The 22,358-nt window shown below is 47.0% G+C and overlaps 1 protein-coding gene across 6 annotated transcripts in view; it reads left to right on the forward strand.

The window, feature by feature from the left end:
* The window catches only part of FGF13 (fibroblast growth factor 13), a 424,661-nt gene that overhangs the window by 330,307 nt on the left and 71,996 nt on the right, over positions 1–22,358 (forward strand). For 5 of the 6 annotated variants that reach the window (XM_006031056.3, XM_006031054.3, XM_025212732.1 and 2 more), the window contains 2 exons: positions 14,879–14,989; positions 19,734–19,837. In XM_006031056.3, coding sequence (XP_006031118.1) covers positions 14,879–14,989; positions 19,734–19,837 — 215 coding nt within the window. Of the gene's footprint in view, positions 1–12,655; positions 12,843–14,878; positions 14,990–19,733; positions 19,838–22,358 lie in introns of those variants that run through there. The other variant, XM_006031055.3, reaches the window with a different exon arrangement.

Genomic DNA, 22,358 nt, shown 5'->3' on the forward strand with positions numbered 1-22,358 from the left:
AGGAGTGAATTGTCGATGATTCATGTCAGCAATGGTGCTGCCGAGGACGGGAAGATGCTTCATCTGTCACCCTCAAAGATGATCCTGTGTCTGAGGGTCTATGAATGCATGCACCTTGCATTTGTAACAGAGAACGTGGTTTATTGGGGTCTACTGCTTAAGTCACAGCGGGTTCCCAAATAACGGCCAAGCCGCAGAGCTGTGTGTTACAGTTGTCTATACTTTGGTTAGTTCACATCCCCTCATCTTTGCTGGAGGCGAAGGGACCTAACCCTAGCCATCTGGGTTCTGTGCATGCAGGTAAGGTCAGAGGGACTGCATTAACTGGGTTTGGTGGTGTGATGGGTTTTAGTACCCTGGTTTGGGGTTGAACACACATGCTGTCTCATCAGTGATAACATGCAGGCCATGCCAGATGGGTTCAAGAAACCCCAAATTTTCATACCACAGTGCCATGATGTATTTTGCTTAAGCCCCATATTTTTATACACGAGTGGTTTTTAAAGCTTTTAACAGAGGTTTTATTTTTTTCAGGAGAGCATGTGTTGGTATTCTTTGTGGTTGCCCCACGGTGGCAGTATTAGTTGTTAAGGGACTGAGCCTAATGGTACAGACTTGACAGAGAGAGAAGAAATAGCATGGAGAAAGTTGAACATCCTTCAACATGATTAAAAAAATATAGTCCTTGTACACCCTCATGTTATGACTGCCTAAAAATAAATGCATTATTCCTTTGAGAAGAAGGATTCCTAGATCTTTCCTGGTGGCAAGAACTCCCATCTCTGTCTCATGAGACACTGAATTTTCAACCCACTATTCGTGTAAGGCTCGATAATTTCTCTTGGTCTAATCTAATTTTTAGAGGCAAGAAAAAAGAATAGTTCTTTGCTTCTTAGGAGAAAGGAGGAAATACTTTTTCTGCTCCTTTTTTTTTTAATGTCCACTTGCAAAACCTGATCAAGGTTTGGACTGTTAGGTATATCTGTCTGAGATGAAGATGAGGGCAGAGTGCAGGGGAAGTGAAGGCTCAAGATAAGTGCAGCTCATGATGCAGTTTTGCAACCTGTTGCCCAGACATCGCTACCGCCTCGCGCCGAGAGAGAACCAGTTGCTTCTGAAAGGCTACATCTCACAATGCAAAATAAAGGGTTTTTTTGATTTGGGTCCAACTCCCCATTGCTCCCCCCTGCACTCCAATCCCTCCCCCACCCCTCACAAAAAGAAAAAAATATTTGGGGATCTACCCAAAATGATCATAATTGTTTTTGTACAGGCATGACCTCTTTGCACAGCTTCTCTACTTCTCCCCACACCAAATTATTTGGGGTCAAGGAAACTTTTGGCCAAATTCAGCCTCAGTAGTTTTGGCCAGTCCCCAAACAGCATTTTTTTAAACGAACTATTCCTCTCAATTTTGTCTTCAAAACTTTTCAGGTTTTTAGTAGAATAATGAAAAAACAAAGAAAATTACTGCTTTTTTTTTTTTTGCCAAATCCCCCCCAAAATGCCAAATCTGACAAACTTCCACAAGTTTACATTTCATCCAAGAGCCTGAAAAGCTCTAGCCGTCTCAACTTGCAGCACGGATGCGGCGAAGGCCGCAGGATTTTTCACCATTGACTGAGTTTGTCTCCGTGTGTCGTCTCAGCCATTTCTGCGTCGGGCGGTCTGTGTCCAGCCTTCCCCCCCCGTGCGGGGTGAGGATTTGATCATTCACATTTTCCTTGTGTCCTCTTTGCCAGCATCGCACTCCGTTGTGTAATTCGCTTTTAAGTTCAATTATTTTAACAAAAATAAGGTTGGATTAATGAACTTGAGGGAGCAGCACAGGCACTAGGTGAATAAATGATGATGGTTTGTGTGTTTGAAGCTGTTTCATGGGTTGTGCGATGAAACCAGCTTGGCTCTAGTAGAGTTACATAAGCCACCCATCTGAGCTGCTTGTGTAACCCATTGGTTAGTGGGTGTTGCACATCCCCCAGGTGTGCACAGAACAGGAGTGCAAGAAAGAGGACGTAGTCCTTTAGATCAACTAGTCACTTGATGCTTTTAGCCTGGGTGGCCCTACCCGCTGCAGGGAAGCCCCTTGCAAAACAAAACCCATCCAGGACCTAACTCTGTGGACCGTCCTTCCTTCTGTCCCTAGGCAAACCCCCCGCCCCCGGCTTTAGGATTAGCAGCTCAAATTTTATAGCAACCTAAAGCTTTATACAGTCGGCCTCCACTGGAAGGTCTCAACATGAGGCTGAGTTTTCATTTTCACTTCACCTGAAAGCATGCAAAGAAGTTTTCTTTTTTTGTTCCTTTAAACTGGAGCAGTTGAAAGAAGGAGAGGATGACAAGTGAGAGCAATGCACACCAAAAAAAAAAGGAGACGTGGAGGAGGACGAGGGTGGCAGTGATGAGTTTGCACGGTTAGTCAGTTCAGGTGTGTGGATGTGAGAACGCTTGACTGTTGGCGAGCGTTTAGCTCCATGTTTGTAGGTGATGTGACGGGGTGAGCTGTTGAAGCAGGACTGGGCTGTACGTGGGTGCGGTGCATGTGATTAAGCCGCCTTTTGGTGGCTTAATTTAGTAGATCGGTGATCTGTTTTAGACAGAAGGGCAGATACGTGTTAGGGGCCTTGGAGTCATCTGATCACTGCAGAAAGCTGCGTGCATCTCTCCAGGTTCGGTGAGTCTGGCAGGAGAAAAATGGGGTTTTGCTGGTGACGCTCCGCATTTGAGGCCCTGGTGTTTATGCACTACGCTTTTCCCAGGGGTGGATTCCTGTACCCCAATGCAAAAACTTTGTGGTATAATGCAAATGGACATGCTGTCATGCTCAGGATTGACGCTCTCCCCTTATTAGCTGATACAGAGGAGATGCGAACTGTCGTTCCTACTGAAATCCAACGTGGGGGGAGGCTTTGCTACGTTCCCCTGTTTGTATTTGGCTGCTTTTCAATCCTTAAGGACTTTTCTGGTGAGCCTTGCCGTGGCTCGTTCCTTCTGCTGACGTTGCATTATTCGTGTACAAATCCCCACGTGATGGATGGGTCTGGATTATTTATGATTCGCCGCACCCGTATTTGGTAGGTGAATGTCATTACGTCCATTTTGCAGATGGGCACACTGAGTGATGGACAGGCTCTGAGCTGGCTGGAGACTCACCAGCCTCAGATGAAGCACTGTCATATGGATGGTGAGCTCTGTAGTCAGAAGGAGATGGTGAAGACCCCTCCACCCTCCCTTTGCACCGCTAATGCAGCCTGATACCCTCCACCTATTGTGCTGAACCCCTACAGAGTGACAGAAGTGAGTTAAGGGGCTGCAGGTTCCCCTGCAAGCAGTGGGCTTTCTTTTTTGGCAGTATCTCTGTTTTCTGTAAAACCTCAGGGCAAGCTGAGTTCAAGGTCCCCTCTGCTGGGTCTGACCCTGGCTGGAGTCTTAGTACACCCTTGCTCTAAGTATGCCTGGATTAGCATCCTGCCTTAATATACGCGCTGTAAGGTGTGAGCTAGTTAAATGCACGCTTAAATGGTGCCATGACCGTGCCTCTTTTTCGATGGAAAACCAGTATAAGGCAGTCCACATGGGTCTCAGGCACCAGTCATTTAGAGACAGCATAAGATGAAGGTATGCAAGGCAACAACGTCCCAGATATCTGCTCATTAGCAGAGAACCAGGCATGTGAAATGAGCCCCTTCCAAAGCCGCACGGGAGATGTCTGGGAAGCCGGTGGAGATTTATGGATGTCAGCAAGAGGAGACTCGGTATAAGGCCCAGAGAGTCTGCTGCAGCCCTGTCCAGGAGAGAGGCCTCACATCTATCACATTAGAGCAGAGCATCCACTGCGTGATGCGCCGGCCTCCTTGCCACGTGTCTGGTGGGAATCGTGCGCGGTGTTTTTCTCGCACAGCAAGGCTGCTTTGCCTGGGATTTGACAGTGGGTCACAGACCCCTCTTCTCGTTTAGCTCCATGCTGAGATGTAAATATTTCATCAATAACACGCTGTCATTTGCATCCCTGGTTCTGCGCGTCCTCCCGCCAAGAGGTGAATCAGTAGACGGTCGTGCATACTGATGCGCAGGGAGCCTGGGTACAGCGTGCCACGGCTTTGCAGGAGACACGGGGGAGCAGTAGGTCAAATCACAGTACGTGGAGATCCATGGAAAAGGCTGGGGTGGGGGTGCTTCCCATTCAGGGATGTGTTGGCTAGTGTTTGCTTGATGCCCTTTGCCTCAGCGGGTGCAATGGAGACATTGCTGTGTATGCCATGTTGGTGCAATGGAGAAATATGGTGCAATGGAGAAGTATGCTATGTACCCAGGGATCGTTGGGTGGCACTACCCACTTACTCATCCTCAGGTCTGAAGGATCCTCAGGTCTGAAGGATCTCTTGCAGGGGATGGGAGATGTTAAATTACAGCTTAACATGGGGAAACATATGTCTTTACCCTGCCTTTTTTCCCCCCACCCCAGAGCCCTGCTTTCCCAAAAGGGCCCATTTCATCAGGACCGCTGCCAGCTGAAATTCTCTCTTGGGTAGAGGCCAGCTTTTTGGAGGTAGTGGGCATGGGCAAAGCTCCTGTTTCCACCACAGGATTTCTTTCACCCTGAGGGTCTAACAGGAGGCTGCTGGTGTCCAGGTCACTACAGGGCAGGATCTATCATGCAGATGTGCTGTCAAGGTCCAAATTGTACTCACTCCAGAGAGCCCTGGCCCAGCAGAGATGGTGCTATGCTGTAAGAGAAAAGCAGGGTGAGGATTTGAGAGCCTTGTAGAGACACCCCAGCAATGCACCTTAAATGCATATGTGAGCAGACCCATGTGCAATGTGTAACAAGACACCCCCGCCCCCGGTTATTTATGTGAGCTATATGCCGCCCTACCCAGCAAAGGCTCAGGGTGGCTTACAATAAAAGAAACGGTAGAACTTAAAAGGGCAATGAGCATAAATAAAATAGAATAAAACGGAGTAAAGCAAAGATCCAGTGAACGCCGTCTCGGCCTAGCTATGGCTTCTAAATGCCTGCTCAAATAGAAAGGCCCTGCTGCGTTTCTAAAAGATGTCCAGGTTCGGACGCTGGCAAACCCCAGGAGGGAGGGAGCTCCTGCGTTCAGGGCTGAATGCCGCATTTTCACCAGGCAGACTTGGAGCACGGGTGGTACCTGCAGGAGGTTGCTCTGCCCGTGTCCGGTTATTAAGTTGGACTGTTTAGGTTAAAGGTAATAATTTCAGAGCACAAAGTTAGATCAGTGTGTTGTTTCAAGCCAGCCCCTAGCCTGTAGAGCAGATCCAGCCCCCTATGCTGTGGCACCTGGTTTGTGAGGTTGCCCACGGGCCCTGACATTTGGCACTGCTCTTCTGCTTCCAAATATCTGGACCCAAGGGGAGCCCCAGCCCTGCATGCTAGCGCCCAATCCCAGTGTGCAGAGCCGGGCAGGGGCAGGGCCAGACCCCAGCACGTGGGGCGGGTAGGGGCAGTGCCAGGGCACAATCCCAGCATGCAGGGTCTGAACTGGGTGCAAAGGGCTTGATCTGGCCCATGCACTGGCTCCTTGCTACTCATCTGACCTGCATGGCCAAAAGCTAGAGTACCCCTGGTATGAAGTGATACCCGCATCCATATAGTTTCATAGGTCATAGTAGCTAGGGTCAGGAGGGACCTGAACAGATCATCTAGCCTGACCCCCTGCCACAGGCAGGAATGAATGCTGGGTTCACAAGACCCCAGACAGGTGATCATCCAACCAGACAGGTGATCATCCAACCGATTTATACATCCAACTTGAAACTAGGGAAGCAGATCAGGCACTTCAGCAAGATCTGATGCAATGTGCAGAACCAATTTGGAGGGGAAGTGACCTCTTCCCTGGCGTGTTTTGTTACTAGCTGGCTTTGCTGGGAAGAATGGGAGAGTTTCCTTCCGCTCTGCAGACTCACACTTCATGGGTTTGATCTGCTGCTTTTGGCGCTGCCAGGAGACTGGGACCTTCCTCTGACTGCCATTTGGGGACACGTGTTTTCCACCCTGCACATAGAAAGAAACCTCCCGATGACCCCTCATTTGGTTCAAATCTTGCTCTGCACCGGGGGGGTAAGTAGGAAGCCTTTGCAGATAATGAAGCCACTCTATCAGCCAGGCAGCCCGAGATCCTCATTGCACAGCACGAAGTGAGTAGCTTCGCTGCTTAGCCGCCAGCAAGAGCAGGTAGCAACCCCCGCCTCGTGTTTCCAATTCTAATTGTGCAGCTATGGGAGGAAGGTCAGGCCTTTCTTTCTTTAATCAAGAGGCAAGCAGCAGGGGAAGCAGCTCCATGCCCTCCCCGGGAAATACTGGCACTGCTTGCTTAGGGCAGTCCCTCTCAAACGGGGGGGATGTGGTATCCTGCAGCTATGCAGTTTACTTCTAGAGGGTACGTGAGGAGGATGGAAAGGAAAGCAGAAGGACCAAGGCAAATATAATTGAAGAAAAAGGAAGCAAAAGAACAGTTCATTGAGACGTAGGTAGCCATGCTAGTCTGAAGTCAGGGTAGAGATGGCAGAAGGCAGGGTAGAGATGCACCTTATAGACTAATTAAATTGCAGATGTATAGTGAGTTTCGTGAACCCAAACTGGCTTCATCAGGTGCTGTTCGTTAGGGTTCATTATCCATAACATGAAATCATAGAGGCACGCGGCAGTATATCTGACTTGAAACTGGGGAAGCAGACCAAACTAAGTTTGAGACAGTTGACTTCAAGGGAAAAGAAGTTCTGCCCAGCGTAAATGCCCTGTGATTACTTCTATACTTGGATATGTATTTGCTGTAGACAAGACTATTATCTGTTTCCTCCACCACCTTCAGCAGCCATCCTGGAAGAGCTGGTTATCTTTCTTTCTACTTCGTGCCTAGTGTAAAGGTCATCGGTGCAAACTTGTGCTCAGGCTCTCAGATCTCCTTTAAATTCTTGCAAATCTGGAGTAACTCTGTTTACTTGAAGGGATCGCTGGTGAAAATGGGACCAGAATCAAGCGTGCCATCTCTGGCTGGCTCGCATCCTCATGCAGCGTGCGTTAGCGCAGCATCGGCCTGCTCATGTCGTACCCACCATAAATCTTGAGAGCATTTTTCACGACTATTTGTCGAGCATGGACAACGTGCTTGGTAATGGGGAGGGGGAAAAAAAAGTCCTATCCTAAAGAGTTTGCAGTGAGGAGACTGATAAAGTCAGGCCAGATTTTTCTCCTCCAAGGTATTTTTCCCTTAAAAAGATTCAGATGCACCCCACGAAGGCAAAAAGAAGATAATTGGGTGTGCAGTTTTCCCCCCAGCTGGTAGGAGTGTGAGGATGGAGTATTCGGACCAAATGCACTCGAGCAAAGCCCCTGCTTTTGAGGAGTATTATCTTTAAGATCATTACCGTCCATACAGAGCACAGAGGATGTCCGATTCCTTGGAAAGAAGTGTGTTACATCAAAAATGCCCTTAACAAGCAGCCTGCAAACGCAATCTTTCCTACAAGGTTTCCTCCCTCTGACCGCGGGGTTGCATTGATACGCTGCTCCGCACTCGATCACGTCTGTTGACGTTCGTGCGTCGAAATCGAATCCCTGCTCAGTCGAGGGCGGGGGAAGCGACTCGATTCGGAAGCACCCAAAAGACTACAGCTGGCAACGAGGCAAGCCGCAAAGACTATACTGCTTGTCAAAACTTACAATATGTTGCATGACAGTACTGCCCACAGGCACTCTGTAGAAATTCAAACTCATGAAAGACAGCAGCGCAGTGGGACCGGCTGCGGCACAAATGATTCAGGGAGATGGCACATAAAGCAGATGTTTTGCACCTTTCTCCTGGAATTGGTAAAACAGGCAACGGTACTCGGCCCCAGTTTGGGCCAGTGATAGGTTTTGTACTGGGGAAAGGCTTGCACGTACAAAGAGCCTTTGCTTTCCCTGCAGCCAGTCTCAGTATAGGAGGCTACAAGAGCAAATTGCATCTCTCGGTTACTGCGGACCAGAGTCCGGTACTGTGTAAGGACTTGAGAGTGTCTGAATCACGAGCTGGAAATGCTCATTAGCAGAAATGCCACTTGCAGGGGGGAAAATAGCCTCGACTAAACTCCTTATATATTTGCAATTGAGAGGCTGTTGGCCCTTATACAGGAATTGCTATAATGGATCAGAACCAAGGTCCATCCATCCAGCCGGTGACACATGGAAGTCCAGATCCTTTCCTTTAGTAGCACTGGGGCAGCGTGCCCCATGCACAGGTCTCATGCTGACCTCTGGTACTAGGAGATTTGCTTGGGGGCTGGCTGAATGATGTAGTTGGGGCTGGTCCTGCTCGGAGCAGCGGGTTGGACTGGATGTGACCTCCTGAGCTCCCTTTACACCCTCATTTTCTATGATTCTCTGACTTTCCTGGGGTGAGGGATTAACTCTTTGACTCTGAGTGATGCATCAAGAGGACTTGTGCCCAAGACTTGCTAGCCACCTTCTGCATTTTGAAATTCTTTGGGAGGCACCAGGAAAGCAGCTTCAGGAAATAAGAAGCCGTGCATTTATTACATTTTGCTAGCATGAGCGAATGGGAAAGAACACATTTATTACGCTTGCCGATCAAGTAATGCAAAGCCAATATTTACTTGTTCTCATCAGTATAATGCTAAAGCAATCTACTTTATAAAGGCTGGGTCTGGAGCAGTGAGATCCTTCCTATCCTAAGGCAGCATCATCAGGGGCTCTTTATGCTCACAATGTTTGTTGGAGGCATGTGTCATGCAGAAAACTATCAAGGGCTGGTTGTTGATCTTTAAATTCAGATTTGCATACAGCACTTTTTGCTCGTCTTATGTTACTTCTCTATGAGCATTGGTGCAAATGAGTTTTCTCAGCAGGTATTACGCTTAGCATAAGAAAAAAAGCAAATGGAAAGTTTGTTTTCCATAAGCATCTGCAATGGTAAGTGGATTATACAGGATCTGTTCATCCATCCAGGAAAAGGAAATGATATCATATGATTAATATAAACCATCACAATGAAGTGGCGCATCCTCAACGTCCTGCATACCAAACAGTTGCATCAACAAAATTCATGAAAAATGTTGCGAAATAATGAGTAATTCCAAGAAAACCTGAAGTGTATGACCCATATAAATGGCAACTAAAGTATTATTCACGGTAAAGTATTTGCTAGTCTATCTGCTGCTAATTGGCAAAGTTAGCTGGCTTTTATAGGGTCCGATTTCACGCATCTGGGGTTGATTGACAAAGAGGTGCAGCGGTGATGCTTCTGAATCATAAAGCTGTTCTTCTCGGTTGTAGTATTTCACCAGGTAACAATTTATATTTCAAATAAAATTCCAGGTGACTCCTGTCATGGGGTAGCCTGATCACTGCAGCAGTGCTTCTCAACCTTTTAAGACTCGAGGCACCCCTTGGAAAGTGCTGGCTCTTCGTTTTTTACTTGTTTTTTTTTACTACAGGAAAATGAGAGCGCGATTCTACTGCTGCACAGTGCTCAAAAAGACTACAACAGGTCCAAGTGCTTTTGTTACCTGGTTTCCTATTTGACATCTCTGGATTCATCCTGTGACTCATGTTTGCCCATCTAACAGTGCTAACATTGCACGGCAACCCACAGCATCCTTGAAAGGATCTCAAGACACTCGAGAGTGCCGTGGCATCCTGCCTGAGAGGCACTGCTCAGCAAAGTGGTCCCCTATTTAGCCTGAAGATGTGGATGCTTCAGAGAGGGAGATGCCCGATTGAAGCCAGCTACTGAAACTGGTATAGATGATGATTAACTGCTAAACAGATGGATACGTGTGACTCTAGCTACATCCTACCACCTCATTAAAGCAGGGTCTCAGGCTCACTTAAATATCCAACTCGGGAATTAGAAATATTGCAAAGGGATCGGCGTTTCTGCTAATGGGGCCTAGCTCCGCTTCACTTTTCTGGGACTGAAACTCTTCTCCACCAAAAACATGAATCCAGATGTGCACTGGTTCTAGTGCTCATCAGGGAAACAAATGCAGCTGTTGCAAAGATGGGGACATTTGCACTCCAGCTGTTTGAGTTTCCAAACAGCTGCAGCATCGCACCCACGTTGTGGCACGAGGCATCTAGTTTGCATCTCGGCGCACTGAGAGTGGAGGAAGGTTCAAGCACTGCCCGAGTCTTGAGTGGGGAAAAAAGCTGTCAGGAGAGCCTGCCTTTGCCCTCACGTTTAAATAGATGCTCCGTGCAGAAATCTCCGGCTTAGTGGTAAAATGCATCCGGCAGAGAAAGAAGGGGGCACACGGTCTCTAGAAGTGTTGAAGAAAACTGATGTTATGGAAGCAGCCGTGGTTACCCTTACAAGCTCCTGGGCGGATGCTGTACCAGAGATCAGCAATCATCTGGGCTTACGGAGGATCTCCATCATTTCGGGCCACTTCCCACTGGGTTGATTTAGCTGGGGTGAGTTCCTGGTCTTGGCTCAGCCCTGTGACTTAACATTAGTGCAGTGAAAGAGCTGCTCTCTCAGCCCCTCTTCCTCCGTCTCAGCAGTGAGGACTGAAGATTTAGACATGTGGAGGACCCTGAGAAACAACTTTAACCTTTGGACCACAGCGATGACCCCAGCCCGGCACCGTTGACTATAACGCATCTTTTAAACAGGTGTTCAGTCCTGGATAAAGACTGCAAGCAATGGTAAAGTTGCTCCGTCCCTTGAGGTAACGTGCTCCAATGGCACATTGCAACGGCATTTGTCACGTGTGCACGTTCGCATCTCATTTCCAGCCGGAGTTTGCCTCGATTCAGCAGCCCGCCTCTCACGGGAGGAAGTGACTTGCCCAGGGTCTCGCAGGCAGTCAGTGGCAGAGCTGCGGATATCCCCTCGCTCCCTGCAGCGGGTGCTGGGACTCGGCGGGGCAGACTGAGGCTTCTGCATCCTACCGTGGTGGTTTCTAAATCATGGGATGTGGCCGGCCACGCTGCCTCCAATCTCCCCACGCCGGCTGGGTCCTTCTCCAACCCCTGAACTCCTCCCGTCTCCAGGAGTTTAGCTCCTTCTGCTCTCATTCAACCAAGACCTCAGCCACCACGTCCATGCAGTGAGAGATGAGGGAGCAAGTGGGTCTGTGAGGCAGAGGATGGGCTGCGGCTCACAGAGGAAGGAGAGGGCCAGGCAGAGGGAAATAGAGGCATGGGTCAAAAGCCAGAATTGTTCCCCCACCTGCAGGGATTTCCAGGTAGAAATTGGAGCAAGGGGTGATGGCGGGGGGCAGAGGAAAAGGAAAGGGACCCTTGGGGTCCACTGGGTCCCTGCTACATCCCCCCAAGTGCTTGAGACAAGGGGGCAGGTGCCTGCAGGAAGGAGGGAAGAGGGATGTGTTAAAACCAGAGGGTGGAAAGCACCGATGCTCCCATTATAACACCTCCTTGCCTCCCCCCAGACTCCTTCATGCTGCTTGAAACCCTGCCCTGGGCTCTGCCTGACAGGTGGCCTTGTTTTTCCAGGGGAAAATCCAGTCCCTGTCCCCGAGCTGCTGAGTATTTACTCATCACGGTCACGTCTGTTTGGGTGTCTGCCCCTCGCCTGGAGAGCAGGTGCCCTGTGTCTCATGCAGCATCCCCCCCCCCCTCCGCTCTGGGCCCGCACCGAGATGCTGCTGATGGTGCCGCACCTTTCTGAGCAGCTCACGCTTCCCAGCCTCCCTCCCCGGGTCCTGCTCTCTGGAAGGAGCCACACAAAGAGCCTGTGAGGCTGCCGCCTTCGCCGAAGGGAGGAGAAGGGAGAGGGAGAGGGAGGGGTGGGGAGGATGAGAGAAGGGGCTCGCTGCGTCGTCTCATTCCCGGAGCCAGCGCACAGCTCCCGGTGCGTGTGCAATGTGTGAGCGCGTGTGTCTCCGCTGCCTGAAGGCTACTGCAGCTGCAGTATCGGCACTGGTGCTGCTGGCAACTAGTCGTCAGGGGAGCTGTTGCTGTTGACTGAATAGTTAGAAGTGTTGCAGTGCAAAAAAGACAAGCGCGGCAGCGTTGGAGCAGAGGCTGTGCGGGAGCTTCACCTGCGAGGATCAGCGGAGACAGCCAAGCCAGGGCTCCTGGCAGCGGCAGCAGCAGCAGCCACCTCATCCCAGTGTCTCCATCGCTGTGCAATTTTTTTTTGTGCTCCGGATCTCCTCTTCAGGAAGAAGGGGAAGGGAGGGGATTAAAGGACAAAGCAGCCGGGAAGCCCTGCATCAGCTGGACCCTATTGGAGTCTAACAGGTGTTTGCTGGGATTTGAATGGGAAGGGGAGGGTGGGTGAAAAGTTAAAAAAAATACTGAGGCCAGGCAAAGCTGAATCGATCTTGTGCCAAAGCGCATGTGCCTCGTCCGCGTGCAAACGGTGCATCCGGAGCAGCTCGGAGGGTTGCCCAGCGAGCCATCAACGCCATCTCCCGAGAAACACTGAGCCCTGCTTGCAAACTTTCCCCTGCCAGAAGTTGTGAGGGGGAGAAGCCCGGGACCGGCGGGGGGGGGGCTCCAACCCGCGTGCCCGTGTCGCCGGAGCCACCGAGGCGGTCAGGAGCACGATTCTCTGCCCCCGGTTTTGGGGAAGGAGAGAGCAGCATGCTGGCTGCTGCGCCCGCAGCCAGCACCCAGATCCTCTGTGTCTGACCCGGCAGTGGTGTCGGGGCAGTGGCAGCGATGGCCGCAGCGATCGCCAGCTCCCTGATCCGCCAGAAGAGACAAGCCCGGGAGCGTGAGAAATCCAATGCCTGCAAGTGTGTCAGCAGCCCCAGCAAGAACAAGGGAAGCTGCGACAAGAACAAGTTGAATGTGTTTTCCAGAGTCAAACTCTTTGGCTCCAAGAAAAGGCGAAGGCGGCGACCAGGTTGGCACGGGTTCTCTTTGGGGTCGGTTTTTGTTTAAGGTGGGCCGGCGTGTGCGTGGGGAAAGAAGGAAGGGGGGACTGCTTTCTCCCGGCGGGTGCAATGAGTGTGCCGGCGTGGCAATGGCTGATGTGTCTGATCTGGTGGGCATGGACACAGTGCCAGTTCCTCCATCGCACGCTCCTTCGGGTGTTTGCTTGACCTACGCCGGCGCTTGCTCTCTCTTTCTCACATGCACACTCGTCTTTGCACATACACCGGTGATATACTGGCCTGGCAACTCTCAGACACGCACACACACACACACACACACAATTTATTGGAGGGGAGGAAGAATGGAAAGGAAATCCCTTCTCCCCAAACACACACCCCCTTTTTTTTTTTTTTTACTGTGTGGTCCCTCTGCCTGCACATTCAGTAACTTCGTGGTCTGAGATCTACCTTCTCTGTCAAATCTCTGCATCTTGCTGTAGAGCTAATTGCATGAGAACAGGCTGCTTGCTTTAGTCATCAGCCTCCAGACGTTAGCCATGCTTCATCCCCTGCCCCTTTCTAGGAATATCATGCATACCTCTTGCATCCATCCGGTCGTGTGTGTAGCTTGCATGAAGAATCAGTCTCCCAGTCAACGGGGTTTTGTACCTGGGAGAGGCAGAGCCCTCCAGGTATGTTGTTATTTTGCTCTTAGGTGCCATTTCTTACCTACCCGAGTAATAGGCGACTAATTCCAAAAGGAAGCCTAAAATTGCCAGCGGTCTGTGGGGGTTTTTTGAGCATGTTATTGCAAGAAAATGGAGCAGCATTTGGTTTAGTTTCCTGACAAATGAGTTGGTGAATAGGAATTATGCATCCTTCAGCACACTTATTAAAGGTTGCTAATAGGAAGTAATATACTTATGCAAACTATCACAAGCCTTTGCCTTCGGATCCTACCCAGCTGAGGTACAGCAGCGTACCGTCCCTGATTTATTTCCCTTCAATCACTAGAAGCCTGAGCCACATATTAGGAACTTTGGGTCGAGGATGACAAATCATCCTTTCACCATGTGTTTTATCTCTGAATGAACTCAGATGGTTTGGAGCGAGCTGCTGCAAAATGCATCACCTCCCGACAAGAATAATTGTGGGAGAATGACCACAATGCAGATGTCATTGGGATTCAGTGGGAGTAGACCTGTTTTATTGCAATTACCTCTGGTGCATGACCTGGATATTTGCTTTACATTACAGACTTCATAGCAAACCCTGTTGCCATTCGCTTCGGAGTCTGGAAGGGTGTCTGGGCTCTTTCATTTTCTCACGTTGAGTAGGAAGGGGACTGTGAAGATGATGTCTATCCAAAATTGAGGGGTGGGAGTGTATTTAACCTACAAGATTGACTCTGGTGGTAATATTTCTTTAACAGTTCAACGCGTTGGATTTTAGGGTTTCCCCCCCTTGCATTTTACTCCTGTTCATTGAGTGGTTTCTCACTTCTTTTTCTCTGTCCTCTTGGGATCAGCTGGGAATGGGGGGTTGTTCATGAGAATTGCAGCAGTCCTTGTGATAAACCCGAGCTGCTGGATCCGTGAGCTCCTGATTGGCATATGGCTCTCATTCGTATTAACGGTATCTCAGTCCTCCTTTCTTTTCCCTCCGTTTGAGGACTCGCACCCTGCTAAAAGGCAGAACGTGTTCTTTGCCAGCGCATTTCTAATCATAAATGAGATAGGGCACAGCTCCTGAAGCCAAATGTCACACTGCTGGAATTTGTGTTTGCTGGCAGCAGATTTTCATGCGTTACCTCCATTGCAATAGAAAGTGGCATTTAATCATTTGGCAATTGATTTTATGGGCAGGGATTGGACCTAACTTAAACAGGGAGTGTTACAAGGATGTTTGTCCTGGTGTTTTGCATGTGACATTTCTGGAAGTAAAAAAAAAAAAAAAAAAAAATGAAAAAGGAGAGAGCGTGAAATGCAGAATTATTTTGAAACCTGACGGTGTTCGACTGCACATCCAGATTTCACTAATTAATCTCACTGTTATTGTCTTTCAGAGCCTCAGCTTAAAGGTATAGTCACAAAACTATACAGCAGGCAAGGATACCACTTGCAGCTACAAGCAGATGGAGAAATTAATGGAACAAAAGAGGAGGACAGTACTTATAGTAAGTGCCATGAGAGTAAACGGTGTGTTTGTGAAGGATAGTGTCTCTTTTTCCCCCCCCCCCCCCCCATATAAATCCATTTAAAATGTTGCTGTTGCAGGATGGCTGGCTGGGTGTTAGCAGCATTAACATTGTGCATGCACTGGCTGTTGACTCTGAAGGAAATGCCATACAAAAACACTGAGAAAAATGAACTAGAGGAAGACTTGTGGCACACATGAAAAACAATCTGAATGTTATCTCCATGGTAATCGACTGAAGTTCATTACTGTCCTTTGGATTTTATTAGATTTTTTTTTTCAACACAAAAAATTTGCTCGCCTACTCATTGTACCTGAAATAGCATCACGTTATCTCCCCTCTTAAGCAGAGGTCTCATTCGAATAGAGCTGAGTTATTTCACAAAATGAGAATTCATCAGCATTTTGGAGTTTGCATTTCTCCAGTTCTCCCCCCAACTCTGCTGATAAGTCTGAGCTTAATTATGACTTCAGTATCGAAGCAATTTTCTCGGGCCTTGTCTGTGAAACGTTTCTGGGTCGTCTTTAACTAAAAAAAATGAATGGAGCACACCAAATGATGACTAACAGGGGATGTGGGTCTGAGTAAATAGCCCTTAAGCCTTGAACACAACCACTGCGTTCAACTAAAGCTAAATTTTCATTCTGACAAAAAGCTGTGAAGAACCAAGCGTTGACGAGGGTATTCCCTTGGTGGCAGCTGTGTAATGCTTTGATCAAGCAATATATTGGAAATCTAAGGATAGTTTTCCTCTTTCATAAGGCAAATAGCTTTTAATCAAGGCCTTGTAAATAATTAAATACATCATTTCTCTTCTGCTGTAAGTAGCTGAAGGTGAAAGTTGATTTCATTTTCAGTTGGTGCTCAAATGCCACGGTGATGGGTGAGGACCAGAAGGCAATAAGATGTCATGTTTGATTTATCGCATCATTTTTCACTCATGTCGCATTGTTCTGTTGCTTCCGACTGACCCAACAGAGCTAAGACCATTGCTGCGTATCAGTCGTGTACCGGCATTAACGGTGTTGGGAACAACTCAAGAGGTAGGCCAAGTTTTGCAAGGCCAGCCTACCCTGTTTGAGATGCTCCCAAATTTGAGACCCTTTCCATCCAGTGGGTGACGGAAAGGAAAATGCTCCTGCCACTCTAATGACCATCTCAGGGGTGAGATGGTGAATCTGTAAGATCAAATTTAAGCTATCTGTCCCTTGCCATTCTTTAAAACAGTTGTTGCTGGTTGGATGTGGCAAATTATGGGAAACAACTATACTTGATTTAGCTTCTAAATTCATTCATTAAATAAAACAAACAGGCAAATGTGGTCTTTTCGGCTGATGTATAATGTTGTGTTGCAACCTCTAAATGTACTAGGCAGAATGCCTTGAATTGCCCATTATTTCCCATGAATCTGTTGCCCTTTATTTTGCTGTGTTGTAATGGGACCTCTCGCATTGTAGAAAGGTAGAGATTATGGGGATCAGTCCTGACATTCACCCAGATGCATCTGGCTAATATATTTTCATTTGTAAGGTACGTGAAAATGCACCGTTGCCAGATAAAATACACGGCTACATGCAAATTGTTCAAACCACGTCTACCTGGAAATCAGCCTTCAGACATCACGAGTGCTGAAACATCCTAGTAATGGATGCATCAGGGCTGTGCTGCAACACCTTTCCCGACGTGGGAGATCGTACCGCAAAAAAGCATTCTGCTGTCACCTTTTGGACGCGAATGCTGAGGACAGCCCAATGCTTACTTCTCCGTGGGGGCAGATGGCAAAGCAAGGAGCAATGGGCTCAAGTTGTAGCAAGGGGAGTTGAGGTTGGATATTAGGAAAAACTTTCTCGCTAGGAGGGTGGTGAAGCACTTGAACAGGTTACCCAGAGAGGTGGTGCAGTCTCCATCCTTGGAGGTGTTTAAGACCTGGGTAGACAAAGCTTTGGCTGGGATGATGGAGTTGGGGCTGGTCCTGCTTGGAGCAGGGGGTTGGACTAGATGTGACCTCCTGAGCTCCCTTTACACCCTCATTTTCTATGTTTCTGTGACTATAAAAGATGTCCCATATTTGGTCCTGACTGACTTATCATCCCAGAGCCCGTTCCTGTCTCATAAGGGTCTTCCTGTGAGGGAAGGGGGCTCATCCCCATTATTCTGGACTCAAATGCTAAGCTGCCCTTCCTTTGAGCTCCAAAAGAGGGTTTTTTGCCATTTGCACCAGAAAATCTCCTAAGTCTCTCTCCCTCACAGGTAGTCTCAGTCCTTCCAAGGCCCGTTTAAAATGATCTTTCTCTGACAGATGCGGGTCTTTGCTCTGGAGATGTTTGAAATCTCATTTTTAATCATTAAAAAGGATGTCTTCTCTGTTCACATCAGAGTTTTGAGTTTTGAAGAAGCTTTATACCCTGGAGGGGGCCCTTCCTTTGCTTATTCACAAGAGAGGACCTGAAGCACTTTGAGTTCCCCTTTGAAAAGGTGATTTGCTGGTGCAACTGTGGCTAGCTGGTGCTGGTAGGTCTCAGCAAACACATTTGGTTGCAGATGAAACTCAGAGGAAAGAACTGAAAAAAGAGTGGGTCCCCTCTCCCTTGCTTCTGCTTGCTTTTTTCCCCAAGGCATCCTTGTTCGTGCAGCTATTTCGGCAGGAGGCTGTGACTATTGCCTCCACAGTAAATGGAGCTGGCTGAGGACATTTCTTCCAGGACAGCCCAGACCTGTCTAGATAGATAGATAGATATAAAATCTATTTTTATATGTGTATGTATTTATATATATGTGTATAGGAGCCAGTTGGGGCCAATTAAATATGTATATTTAATTTTCTGAGGATTATTTCATGGAAAGCCACATATTGCTGTTTAAATGTTTTTCTTGTGCAGCACCGTGGCTCTGATGCACTCTTGTTGCAGTGTAGGAAACAATCCTCTGGTCCTAGATATTTCCACTAGATCTAGTTATCTAGACTGATTGGACAGGCAGTGAGGAAGAGGAAGGTTCATGGTCCAAGTTCACGTGTTTACAGGGCAGTCTGCAGAGCGACCCCAGCACGGTTCTGCTAGTGAGCATGGGGCAGAATAGCACTGGAGATGTGGAGCGCTGGCTGGTGCCTGCATGAGCAGTCGGGGTTTATACCTGCCGGGAGTCTTGGCCTGTATTTGGGCTGCTAACACGCTAAGACTTCTGCTGCTGCGTCTGCTGCTTTTGCCACCTGTGCTAGCTAGGCTGAGCCGTCACTGTGGTGTTAAGCCAGGGAGAGATCCCAGCGGTGTTTGGGACCCAATTTTCTGTTGGCACAAATAGCTCAGACTCCATAGACATCAATGGTGCTATGGGCATTTACATGCTCTGACACTAGATGTAACCTTCTTTAAGGAGAATATAATCACATTTCCTCTTTTCCCAAGTCTTTTTTGATACTCTCCCCCATGCCCAGAATTTAGGGTCTGTATTAAATACGATTAAGGTGCAAATTGGTTTTTAATTCAACATCACCCATTGGGGCTTGTCAGCTTGAGAAGGGAATTTGAAGCTTTTGTGTTGCTTTCCTTTATACGTCTGTGTGTGTGTGTGTGTATGTATATATATATATATATATAAAAAAAAAAAAAAAAGAAAAGGCGTTTTTATTTTAATTCGCCATTTGGTTTTAAATGGCATTTGAGCAACAACCAGCAATACCAAAACTATTCCAAGTAATAATGCACTGGAAATAAGATTTAACGCAGCGTTCATTTATCGCAAGGGCATTTTTGGGCCTCTCATGTAATCTGTGATCCATCATTGCTACAACATCCCTCCAGCACTACCTTCATCCTAGCTCTGCATTTAGACACCAGTCTGAGTGGGGAGCTATGGGTTATAATGTCATCTCTTCTGAGTTTTCATAGCCCTCCTATTCCTGCTTCATTTTTAATCCTGCCCAGGACCTCTTAGGTACGTGGTACTCTATTTGTGTTCAAGCTGCTACACCCTATTACAATAGCCGGGAATTTGAGCTGAGGCAGAGCTCTGCTTCTTTCTTGACTTCGCTAGCTGCTTCCCCATTTCCTTGTTATTTAAACAGAAGTCCCGCTGCCCGCAAACACCAACACTGTTATGGCACAAATGGTGCAAGAGCATGGAAAGCACAGGCTTATCCTGCGAACAGGCATATTTGTTTAGTCCCGAGGTTCCTCACCCTATTTTGATGGTGTCCCTCCATCTTTTAAAATGTAGTTCTGTTTCAAAAAGAAAATGTCATTTAAATGCTTAAATTTTTCTGAATCCCCCACCCTCACCCTTCCCTATTTTGCATCAGTGCTAATCACCGAACCGGACCCGGTCTCATTGATGGGTTTTGGTCCCTCCCATAGCGGCCTTGCTTGACAATTTGTTTTTGACCTAAAACTATTGCCCATGGCTGTCGCAGGCAACTTATTTCCTAGCTCTGTCGCTGTCTGGTTGGGGGATGTTAGGCGAGACGTATCAGCTTTCTGTGCCTCAGTTTTCCTGTCTGTAAAATGTAAATAATGTAAGTCAAGCCACCTTTTGAGTTACCAATGAAATGCACAATGATAAAGCTATATGTTGTTATTGCTGCTACCGCCAGTGGACAGGAAGGTTTGTATGACCTGCTCCGATTGAGTCTCACAGTTATAGATTAATTGTCTGTCTTAATGTTAACATGTTTAAACTAAAAAAGAAAGTAATGTTTCTATTTGTTCTCTTTTTCTTTCCCTCCTAGCTTTGTTTAACCTCATCCCTGTGGGTTTACGAGTGGTGGCTATTCAGGGGGTTCAAACAAAATTATATTTAGCAATGAACAGTGAAGGATACCTATACACATCAGTAAGTAACCATGTTATTATTGTTTTGGGGTTTTTTTTACCCAAACTAAATGTCAATTAATCTAGTTCTAACTTTTACAGACGGAAATGCAAAACAAAGTGTGGAATTACATCTCTGCACCCCCTTTTTTTTTAGGTGGCTGCTAAATGTAAGAAACATTACCTTTGTTAATAAAGTGTATCAAACTATTGCTCTCTATGGATGTGTCTACATGTGCACATTTACTGTGCAGTAATTTAAGTTACTGTGCAATAACCAAAAATTAGTGCACAGTATGGGCTCACGTCTGCACTTGCACATCTGTACTGCTCAGTAGCTGTGGTGACTTGCACCAGCTTGGGCTTAAATTTGACACCTGCATCATGCAGGCGTCAAATTTATGCCCTATTAGTTACTGCGCAGTAATGCACATGTAGACACCTTACTGCACAGTAGCACCGTGTGTGGACTAACTTGGGACTGACTTTAGTCTCAAGTCAGTCCACACACAGTGTTACTGTGCTTTAATAGCTGCATGTGTAGACGCCAGCCTAAAAACCACTTACTGCGCAGTAAGTTACTGCGCAGTAAATGCATGTGTTGACGTGCCCTGTGCGTATAAATGAAACCAAAAAAAAAATGTGTACCTTTTGAAAGATAGCATTTTGAATACTGCCTGGTAGCATCTGAGCAAGTCCTTACTTAAAGAGGTTCTTCATAACTAGAGATGGGCTAGAGCCAAAGTTTAATGAGTTTAATTAATGAGCACCTCCAGAATTTGGTTCCAGCCATCCCTCACACATTCCAGTAAGGATAAAAAAAAACCCTTTGTTTGGCGGGGGAGACTAAGGTTAGATCTGCACTGCAAATTGAGCTGTAAGGAAGGAAAAGGGACACGTTCGCAAATCATTCTCATGTCTGAAGATGTTTTCATATTCCTATAATGTTGAAACACCTCTGATTTCTGTTGCTAAAAGGGATTAGAGAAAGTCATTTTTGTTTGGCAGGGATTTTCAAAAGAGGCTAATGGAATTAGCTGCCCAAATCTCCCAGCTTTAGTTATCGAGCCATCAAAGTAATGGTTTGTTTAATGGTGATGATAATGACTTTGATAAAAATTTCAAACAAAATTGTTGGAAAAACTTCTGGAAAAGGGGGGTGATTTTGAGAAAAAAAATATGTAACCTATATATACACGTGATGGATGGATGATTGGATGGGAGGTAGCTAGATTTATAAAAATAAATAAATAAATAAATATAGAGTATGTAGGTGGGTGTGCATGTCCATTTTTAATAAGAAATCTCCTGGTTGAAAAATCGGTAGAGTTCTAATTATAGGCTACCCCCTGGCATGAAATGTTCACTGTTCTTCGCTACAAGTTATTTGCTTATTTTTAAGGCTTGATTGCCTCGGGCAACTTTAGCACTGATAAAAGTTAAAACTTGAAATGAGCTTATTACGATCCATCAGTTTTTCCCCTTGCAATCTTGAAAGCTGACATGAGGAACCATTCTTTCATCTTTTCTTCCCTGGAATTTTCCAGGGTAAAAGCAAATGAGACCCAGCTATACTTTATAGTTAAATTTCAGTCATTTAAAGCCAATTTTGTTTTGCTCCGGCAATTTGCTTCGTGCTGTTAGAACCGAAGACATGTTTTGCAGGGCAGGGGCCGTGATCTGATTATATGGAGTCGCACAGCACGACGCGACCTACAGCAGTGCAGAGTACTGCTATTCTCATGTGCACTTGCTTTGCATCGTGGTATAATTGGCTCTCCCTGGTGTAGGACGATCGAGAATTGTGGCTAACGTGTCTCCCTCTTATCTTGACTCCAAACACCGCCCCCGCTGAGCCAACATTGTGTTTCCTTGCATTACTTAAGGCCTGTTTCTGCCACCCTTTGCCTAGTTAAGTGGTATCTGACTTACTGAGGAAGGTTTTGTGATTCAGTAGTAAGGTTTGTTCAGTATGGTGCAGTTCAGTTTGGGGTAAATACGCAGAATCCAGCTTACAGTGAACCCACTACCTATGCACAGGCTACTTTAGATAGAGGAAGCTCTGGCTACATTACTAAAAGACATGCTGAGCCCCATTTCTGCCACCCCTCCTCCTACTTCTGTGTAGTGTTTTATCAGGTGAGACGTTGGCTGAAATCAGTGAAGCTCTGTGGATTAAGTCCTGCTTGGATAACTGAATGAGCGGCTTTCTCGATTATCTTGGGCAGAAGTCCTAGACATCACTGTCACTGTTGTTCTAGCATTTCGATGTACTGGGAAAAGTAATTTGTAGCCTGTAAGTTGTCATGCAATGCCAGCAGAATGAAACGTGTTTTCCTTGCATCCATTAATATTGTGCTTTTAATGCTTCGTGCCATTATGACGTTAATTCATGGTGCCATAGTAGTCTCCCATTCATTGTTATCCCGATGATCCCTTTTGCTAGCTTATATTTAAATCCCACCTGAGCTGTTGGTCTCGGTATTTATCTATTTGTATGGAGTACAGCAACCGGGTGACGGAAGAGCCTATAAACAACGCAC

Source organism: Alligator sinensis, unplaced genomic scaffold (assembly GCF_000455745.1).
Source record: "Alligator sinensis unplaced genomic scaffold, ASM45574v1 scaffold1584_1, whole genome shotgun sequence".
NCBI classification, from domain to species: domain Eukaryota; kingdom Metazoa; phylum Chordata; order Crocodylia; family Alligatoridae; genus Alligator; species Alligator sinensis.